General features: G+C 45.0%; 1 protein-coding gene across 2 annotated transcripts; it reads left to right on the top strand.

Moving 5' to 3' along the window:
- Positions 1-4,165: 4,165 nt before the first annotated feature.
- Positions 4,166-9,485, top strand: echdc2 (enoyl CoA hydratase domain containing 2). 2 transcript variants are annotated; one of them, XM_030432657.1, is made up of 11 exons: positions 4,166-4,509; positions 4,936-5,003; positions 5,112-5,199; positions 5,286-5,372; positions 5,453-5,560; positions 7,232-7,288; positions 7,413-7,475; positions 7,590-7,714; positions 8,639-8,689; positions 8,782-8,829; positions 9,133-9,485. In XM_030432657.1, exons 1-11 carry the CDS (start codon positions 4,266-4,268, stop codon positions 9,208-9,210), a joined length of 1,017 nt encoding a protein of 338 aa, XP_030288517.1. In that variant the 5' UTR covers positions 4,166-4,265; the 3' UTR covers positions 9,211-9,485. The 2 variants fall into 2 exon arrangements, with proteins under 2 accessions (XP_030288517.1, XP_030288518.1); XM_030432658.1 differs by having other exon boundaries at positions 4,169-4,509; positions 5,468-5,560.
- The last annotated feature ends 6 nt before the right edge of the window (positions 9,486-9,491 follow it).

Below are 9,491 nucleotides of genomic sequence, written 5' to 3'. Positions count from 1 at the left end.
GTGTAGAGTGTGTGTGTGTGTGTGCCAGCAGTGAAACATCCTTACTTTTTAATAAGGGTGTGTGCAGTGTCAGCTGTCAACTTCCAGACAGCCAATCTGATCCCCGACCTGATGGGGAGGGAGGGCCACCTCTGCCATCAGTGGTGTCACTCACCTTTGCTTCACACCACCACCTTCACATCATTCTAGTTTCTCTTCGGAGACACTTCCGGACTAAATGATGACAGGTTTAAGTTTTTCATCCCAGCAGTACACTTTGGATGCGGGCCCAGCGTCGTCCCTTTATCTTCTTCCACGTGTAGCTATAACTCCTCTTTCCCGCTCTCGCCCCCGTGGCTCGGCGCGGTCGTAACTCTTCACCCATCTTGCTCCACAAACTCTCGGGCTGTAAGTCTGAGGCTCTTTTTTTTCAGCACGTAACCAACTCCATCATTCTAATGTAATTGAACCGAGAGTACGATAAGTCACCCTCACATCCTCGGCGCTGGATGGTTTCTTTGTGTGTGGGTGTGTATGACGCCTATACGCCTCATTGTTACTGATCTGAAATATGGTCAAATACGGGCTATAGTGAATGTTAAATCAACTCAAGTGCAACGTTACATGAACATAACTTAAGGGATACTTGTGTTATAGTCAACAAATCGCATGAGGGACCAATCAGCCAACCAATGTGCGATTATCTTGAAACCTTACAATTCTCCTACCCTGCCTGAGGCTCTCAGCTTTGAAAGCATAAGAATTGACCACATGTCAAATTCATACTTAAATATATGCAAATTAGGGGGCAGCGTATCACCAGAGTAACTGCTAACTGCTGCTAACTGTAGCTGCCTCAGTTAATTAGCTCAATTAGCCGTGCAGCTAATTCGGACTTGGAGCTCAGAGTCCAGGGGAGTGTTGATGTTTGCACAGCTTGCACAGGAGCCTTGTGCCTGAACAGGCTATGGCTAGCTGGTTAGCATGCTAATTCTATCTAATTTCTGTAATTTATATCTCTGCAGCAAAGCAGTGCCCAAACCTTAATATATCAAAACTGCTATTTATACATATTCAACCAAATTAATGTTTGGTAAGATGCAGTGTCAAGTTAGCAAAACAGTAAAGTTAGCCAGGAAGTCAGTTCAATGCTAACATTAGCTAAGAGAAGCTAAAAAAAGACATTGTTTCACCTTGAAATATTGCCCGCTATCTGCTGATTTTTCCTTTTCCATTATCTTTTCAGTTGCTGTTCAACAAGAAGTGGGGAATTGATAAGATATATTCATCAAATTCCCAGCGTTTTAACAACTTGCAACTTGGAACACAGCAGGACGACATTCGAGCTTCCAACCTTGAGCGTGACGTCAGAGAAAAATGGCTGCCATGCGAATGTGGTCTACCAGGAACAAGCTATATCAGACTATGGGTACACGAAAAAATACTTGTTGGTTGTATCAATTTATTATTGATTCTGTTCTTCTTTCAATGGGATTTATTAACAAGAAGAACTATATGGAGTAGCACTAGACGTATCCTATGTAATGATCAGAAATAGATCCATCCAGATCTTCGTTTTTGATGCGTAGGGTTGGTTCTACTGCAGTTTTGATGGTTTTTGAATCTGCAGCATCATCAGAGCATATTACTCCACTGCTTCTGTGCACTTTAGTGGAGATAATGTGCTCACATAATGGCAGCCCCCAAGTTCTGCCACCTCACAAACCCTCAAGAAACACTCACACACATTTCACCTCATCACCTCAGACATCTTCTTCTATGTTCTTTATCTCCACCACTGCTCAAACAACAAGACAGTGTTGCACAACACAAAATAAATTAGCCTCTTACATGAGTTAAAAACAGCCTGGGCCTGAGGGATGTTTTTTTTTTTTTTTTTTATAGTCCATGAGTGCAGACTGAGCTCGAGACGGAGAACTATGTGTGTTAGTATTACAGTATCTGTGTGATAAAACATCGGACACAAAGGTCAAACGAACTGTACACGCCCTGAGCAGATCACTGTGCCGTCTCTCTCGTGACAGACAGCTCCAGTAACAGGACGCCACTCACTCCCTCTGACTCATGCCAGGCCTTGTGCCCCTTCGCCAGGCCGCCCTGCCTGAACTCAGCCGTGGGCTTTGGTTGTGGCTGAGGCTGGGGGGCCGTCTGCTGCAGTCCACTCATGACTCTGTCCCCTGCTCACGTCACCTCCTGCCTCTGAAGGGAGGGGAGGAAGAGGATGGGGAGAAGGATAGTGTCTCTTTGGACCGCAGTAGTCTGCAGTGTGAAGCAGAGGCCTGTAGTGAGGTGACATGAGCAGTGAGTGCACTGGTGAGCAAAGAAGCAACAGGATTACATGCTCCTCCGATCTACCCTCTTGTACAACACTGACCCCTGCAGGTTTGGAGGGGAAGCTTCTCTTCGACTTCCTCCTCCGTCCTTTTTGACCACCTTGAAGGCAAATATCTCCTGTGTGTGTGTGTGTGTGTGTGTGTGTGTGTTTTGTGTCTGTGTTCCACGTCTTTGTGCTGTGGGTCCAACTTGTCTCATCTTGGGGCATCAGGATCGGTTTCTGTCCTTCGAGTCAAAGGGCGAGTGTCATCCGCCCATCAGTTTCCCATCTCAAGGCTCGCACACCTGAGAAGAGGAACACACACCTGACAGACATCAAATCTGAACAGCCTGTTCCCGTCCAAACCAGAACCTTAGAAACCCATCTGGTGACGCAAATCCCACTGATCTCTCTCGCAAATGATGCCTCATCGGGCTGCCGTCTCTCTGTCTCCTTTTGTTTCCCTTCTTCTTTCTGTTTCAGCCGGTTGCTGGTCAACATGCGTGATTCATGTGTTCACTTATGGTCATAGCTTCAGTTTCACTTCACCCACTTAATCCTGTTATTACCCTCCTGACCCAACACCCTGCAGCACACAGCCACCTACTCTCTGCACTAATGATGCGTTTACATCTCAGTTACAAATTAATATGATTCACTGCCAAGAGTCACTGACATCCATATTAATCAGGACGAGTAAACAAAGCCAGACAGCAATAAAACGGACATTAAAAATGTGCCGGCTGTGGCAGAGGGGACGAGATCTGATCGATGTGAATGTAAAATAACACTGTAATATTTCATTAAGGGTTCATTTATGTTGTGAGGGTCAGGGTCACATGCACATGCAGACACACACCTGGCTGTCTTTGTGCAGACTGTTGTGCTATCAGAGCCACCGTCTGACTGTGTCATTGCATAACCTGTAAAGACCTGCTCAATAATGCATGGTCAGACTAGACATGGGCAGCCTGATGGAAAAACCTTAGCTCAACAACACGCTTTGTCTGACCAAAGACTGGACACTCCACGGACTGGACAGTGTGTGAGTGTGCGTGTGTGTCTGTGTGTGTGTGAGGAAGAAAACTACACTTTCACAATTAAGTTTTTCTTTGGCTGAGTGAACTAAAACTTAAAATTATATATGTCTGTATATAGAAAATGAGGGCTGCAACTAAAAACAATATATGCAATATAACATATTTAATCGGTTACAGTATAGTCATTCTTACAGTTGTATTTTTTTCTTTAAATTTAATTTCTTTTTTCTTTTTCAATTTGTTTTTTGAGGGTAGGGGGGGTTGGGTTATTTTTTCTTTATAATGAAAATGATTGTGTTGGTAAATCAATTAATTAATTGGTCACATTTTTTTAAGTGTCATTAATTCATTATTTATAAATTACATGCAATATACTGTTTTCTTAATTTTCCTGTATTTATTATTATTATTGTTATTTATTATTATTATTTTTTTGTTATTATTATTTAAGCATTATTTATTATTTATTTATTACTTATCTGTTTCCCTGACATGAACAGGCATCTATATTGACTTGATTGTAGACGGTCATAAAGGTGTGCATGAAGAGTAAAGAACTGACATCAATTCTTTATCTTTTCTTTACATTTTAGACAGTCAGTTGATTAAAAACCACAACATCTGTCCCTTTTATTTCCTGAAGTGGTGAAAACTGGAACTTCCCCACTGTCACCAAGTCATTTCAGGCATAAATGACAAGATCAGAGCAGAATACTAAGTGTTTGCTCCCTGGTGTACAATTTGCATTAAACCAGCACCAGTGTTGAAGAAGTAAAGTCTGTTTTTTTCACAGCCTGTGGTCAGCAGCCAAGTCCCTCCTCTGACAGGAAGCTACCTGCAGCAGGCTTCCTGAAACTTTTCTCTACAGCCTTCCTGCTTCTGCAGACTAAACAGGGAAGGAACAAGCAGGCATGGCAGCACTCATTCGCAGGCTGGCAGGGCAGAGGTGCTGCTCGTCGAGGCGGTGGCTCGGTGTGATTCTGCGGGAAACGCACGACCGAACTTCCAGCGTGATCCCGCGGGTCGGAGCGCGACCGCTGGCCGGTGGCGGTCGCCCTCTGACGGCGTGCAGCCGCGCACACAGCCGCTGGCAGCACACGGAGGCGGCTGATCCTGTAGAGGTGGATGTGAAGCGGTTAGAGGGGGAGGACGATGGTAGGGACACACTGCTGCTCACACTGACAAGCTCATTAATCGTTTGAGACTTTCACTATACCATACCGCAGTAGAGCCAATGACGCCTGTGTGCTGTGAAACTCCACTAAATATTAACCTGCCTGCTGAGGAACAAAGAGCTTATCTTCACACAGGTAGCTGCCAAGAGGACACTGAGGTCATGTCCTCATGGCAGCTACATTGATATACATATTTGGTATTCATATGATTAAGATAAACAATTATATATATATATATATATATATATATATATATATATATATATATATATATATATATATATGTATATACTACAAATATGGCAGATTTATAGTTAATCAAACTTGAGTTCATAGCTACTTCACTGTGAAGAAGCTGTGCTGTGACATGCTGCCCGCTCTTCCTCCTGTCCTTCTTCCTTCTCAGGCATAGTGGAGGTGTTGATGTGCCGACTCAAGGCAAGAAACGCTCTCGGCCATGTGTTTGTGTCACAGGTGAGCTAACCTCTATGTCACCACTCACTCCCTCTCACTCGCTCTCTCTCACACACACACACACACACACACGATACAGACTGAGACATTGAGTCCCTGTGTGTGCAGATGAGGGAGCTGGTCTCCACCCTGTCCAGTGACCCAGCGGTGCGTGTGGTCGTCTTCAGGAGTTTAGTGCCGGGTGTTTTCTGCGCAGGTAAGTGAAACCTGCCGGGTCTCTGGATTTGTGATCGAGGTCCTTCTAAACGACATGCGTATTGTCATGATGTGTACACTCTGCAGGTGCAGACCTGAAAGAGAGAGCTGAGATGAACAACGCTGAGTCTGATCTGTTCGTTCACGGCCTGCGATCCCTCATGACTCAAATAGGTAAGAAACAGAACATGTTGTGTTGAGAATAAGCAGTCACTGGCTTTTTGGGGGATTTATAAACTTCCGTCTCTTTGTTGTAATGACCCTGGCAGCATCTTTGCCCATGCCGACCATCGCAGGGATGGACGGCGTCGCCCTGGGAGGAGGCCTGGAGTTGGCCTTGGCCTGTGACCTCCGCACCGCTGGTGAGTGACCTCTGACCCTTCACCTGTCAACCCTGAACCGCGTGAGTCAGCATCATGCGGGACTATATTCTCTTTTCCTTTCTTCAGGTGATGTTAATGGGGTATGAAAAGGGGATGTCATGTTCCCTTCACAGTCGTCACCAATCCCGTCATATTAGTTCAGTGGTTGAGTTTAAACAGGATGGTGGAGGGTAGCAGAGTCCACTTAAGGCCATTTTTGTGGACTGACAACTCCCTTATCCCATCAATGTAGATAAAAGCAGAGGTTCTCAACCTGGGCGCTGAGACTCCCCGAGGTCAGTAGTAATATTCTGCAATATTAAACAAGTTAGCAAAAAAAAAAGGCGAAGGAACGTTTCTGCTACACAAAACTGTGCCTTTTATCAACCTTGTTTTTCCGTTTTCATTCTATCTTGTTTTTATTGCAGTATCTGACTTTCTAATCTGATAAGTACAAAGGTCTCGGTGTTGTCGTGAGTTTTACAAGGTCAGACAAAACCCATTTTTATGCCTCTGCGTTGGCAACAGCTGTGTCCAGAGGCATAACAGAGTAGTAACGGTTTTCAGAAAAACATATTTTCACTATTCTGTAATTCAACAAAAGGATTAAAGGGGCTCTATGTAACATGGTGACGTTGTGTGATGTCACAAAGTCACAGAAATAAAGGCGGGGCCCCTGACGAGGCGTTTGAGGAGCTTCCGTTCGTGTGCAGTTTTGTTTTTTAATTTTCAAGCTCTTTGAAAGATGCACAAGAACCAGAAAGAAGGAAAGAAAAAGAATGAAAAAATATAAAGGGTCTACTTTGATACTGGACTGTGGGTTTGTTTGTGAAGGACTCGGGTTGGATTTTCCTTGATGTCCCAAAGGATGTGGCTTAATTCATTCCACTATCAGAGAGCAACAGTAGATGAAGTTTAGAAATAGAGTCCGCTAATATAAACTCACGACTGGCTACCAGCACAACACAGAAGTTCCACAGAGCCCCTTTAATAAATGGAAAAATACTCTAAAATATGTGTTTGTTTACGGGCTGAAGAAACAAGCAGCGGTCATTCACTACAAACTCAAGCCAAATTTTGAGGCAATGTGTATAAAGTAATGCAGAAGACAGCAATATTTCCGTGATAAATTGGTGCCACCTTCAAAAGTCTTCCTTGTTATTATTTCATTATGTCGGCATGATCAAGGAGAACTGGAACTGGGCTGTAGCAAAAATACTGCGTATGATATTGGCAGACTGTTGAATAAGATGCTGTTGACTATCTTAAAGCTGATCTTTTGGGGGTTTCAAACTTAATCATAACATACACTGAGAAGAACCCAGTGGTCAACAGCAAATCTGTTGTTGCTCCTGAGAGGCAGGCGTTTTGGAGAGCAGCGCTTTTTCACCCGGCACTAATGATCTGCCACCGAGCTTGGGGACTAATGAAAGCTGGTGGGGCCAGACGCATCTGCCCAGCTGTTCACGTTGCCCGATGAACAAGGCCATTGGTTAAATCGGCCGTGGCGGCGCGCTGATTGGCCGAGGGCTGACGAGCTAGGTGAGCAGGTGTTTGCGTCTGTTGCTCTGACAGAGGCATCAGTCAGACTTTTACGCTCCTCCCCGGCTTAATGGCACTCAGCGGCGCAGACCTTCAGCCGTCCTCTGTGTTTGTGTGTGTGTGTTTCAGCGTCCTCGGCACAGATGGGTCTGATTGAGACGACACGGGGGCTGCTCCCAGGGGCGGGTAAGACGAAGCAGAGGTCATGCAAAAAAAAAAAACACACAAAAAAAAGACCTTGCAAAGTATGTGTGGTAGAGCGACGAGGCAGCTGTGCAGAGGGAAGTTGACCTTGTGGTTGGTCCTGCAGGGGGCAGTCAGCGGCTGCCGCGGATGGTCGGCATCACTCTGGCCAAAGAGCTCATCTTCACAGGTGGTATTACAGAAACACCGACATGTTGCTATAGACACAGGCTCCTTATCGTTCAGAGGGTTTTGTTTATCTCTCTCTCTCTCTTGCTCTCCCTCTCCTTCCGTCTGTTATCAGGTAGGCGTGTGGGAGGGCAGACAGCTCTGGAGATGGGGCTAGTAAACAGAGCTGTCGAGCAGAACCAGACAGGAGACGCTGCCTACAGAGAGGCACTCAGCCTGGCCAGAGAGATACTGCCCCAGGTGACAACACACACACACACACACACACACACACACACACACACTCTTTCCTCTCCGCCACAGCTCAGATACTGATGCATCCCTCCTCCTCCTCCAGGCCAGCGACCTGGGCTTCCTCCTCTGCGTCTCGCCTCCTCTCTCTCTCTTCCTGGTGTTTTTCTTCCCACCTCTCTCTCTCTGCTCTCTCCAGGCCTCTGTCGCTCCATATTTCTCTCACTCCAGTTCAGATGCCCGCAGTTGGTCGGGCCGGAGTGGCAGTCAAGTGGAGAAAATGGGCCGCAAATAGCAGGGCACACACACACACACAAACACACACACACATTACCCGACACATGCTTGCGTCGGTGGGGACTGGGGACGGGGGACGGGGGTTTGCACTGAAAGGAGGTGAGGACGTGTTGGATGGAGGAAGATTTCTTTATGTTAGTGTTGTTGTGGCTTCCTGTGAAAACTTCCAGAATTTGAAAAGATGCCTCTGCCATCAACTGACAGTATTTAGATGAGACCGAATGAAATGAAAACGCTTGCTCCTGCTCCTATAAAAATAAGTAAATAAAAAAAAATAATAAAATCTGCAACTGACAAAAAAAAACAAAAGACGCTTGCTCCTACATTTCCCATAATTCGACTCAGCTTTGCCTCTCATTAGACCGTCCCTTCCCTGCAAACACATCTTTCAGAGTTCACCTCCTCAGTTTGCAGTTAATGCTGTGTGCGTGAGATAACACTAATGACATCACAATGACATCGTTGGGGGAATTCTTTCTAGATTTGACATCAAGCTCCTGTTTTAAACTGATCTTCGTGTGGAAAATTATTGTTAATCTTTGAATATGTTTTGTCATGATTTAGACTTATTCAACGTTCATACTGATGCTATAAATGTATAACAGTAAGTGTGAGTCTTTCACGTCTGTTGTCCAGGCTCCTATTGCTGTGCGGATGGCAAAAGAGGCAATGAACAGAGGCGTTGAGGTACTTTGTGATTTATTGATTTTTTTTTAAATATATATGTATATGTATCTTTTACATCAGTGATAGCAGTGACTAAAATCTGTCTCTTGCAGGTTGACATCGGTTCGGCGATGGCAATAGAGAGGATGTGTTATGCTCGGGTAAGACTTCCATTGCTTATTTGCTGTAATTTAGTACATTTAATGCGCTGATGATTAGCTTAGCAGCTAGAAGTTTGGGGTTTGGGGGTTTTGGAGACTTGGATTACGCCTCAAAATGTAATTTTGGGGTGAATTTATCCTTTAACTGACTTCCTTAACAACCCATGATGTGGATGATCTCTGTGCTTTGCTAACCTTCAAAATCAATACTGCTTTGGGCACAGTTTCTACACGCACTCCCTAAATTCTGTGAAACACTTCCGTCTAAAGTCAGACCACCTGCTGTAACCCCTCTCTTTTCAGGTCATCCCCACGCGGGACAGACGGGAGGGTATGGCTGCCTTCATAGAGAAGAGACCCCCGCGGTACATTGGGGAGTAAACTTCTTTGAAATTATTGGATTTCTCTCACACAGACGTGCCCACATGGATGCACGTGGCTCTCTGTAACATCATGTCTGATAGGCAATTAACTTCTATTGATTGTCTGTGTGCAGCCCAGCCAGCATCAGTATCTTAGTTAAGGTCAGCGTGAGTCCACAGTGGTGACTGTCTGCTTTGGTGACACAAAAGTTTATACTGTTTTATTACACCTTCCACACTTCATGGGTGATGTGAGGCTGTTTTTTGGAATAAAACAAAAAGAAGAAATTGCCACACAAG

The sequence above is a fragment of the Sparus aurata genome, chromosome 11 (assembly GCF_900880675.1).
Source record: "Sparus aurata chromosome 11, fSpaAur1.1, whole genome shotgun sequence".
NCBI classification, from domain to species: Eukaryota; Metazoa; Chordata; class Actinopteri; order Spariformes; family Sparidae; genus Sparus; species Sparus aurata.
Note: the sequence above shows the minus strand (reverse complement) of the source record. Positions and strands in the feature narration are given on the sequence as shown.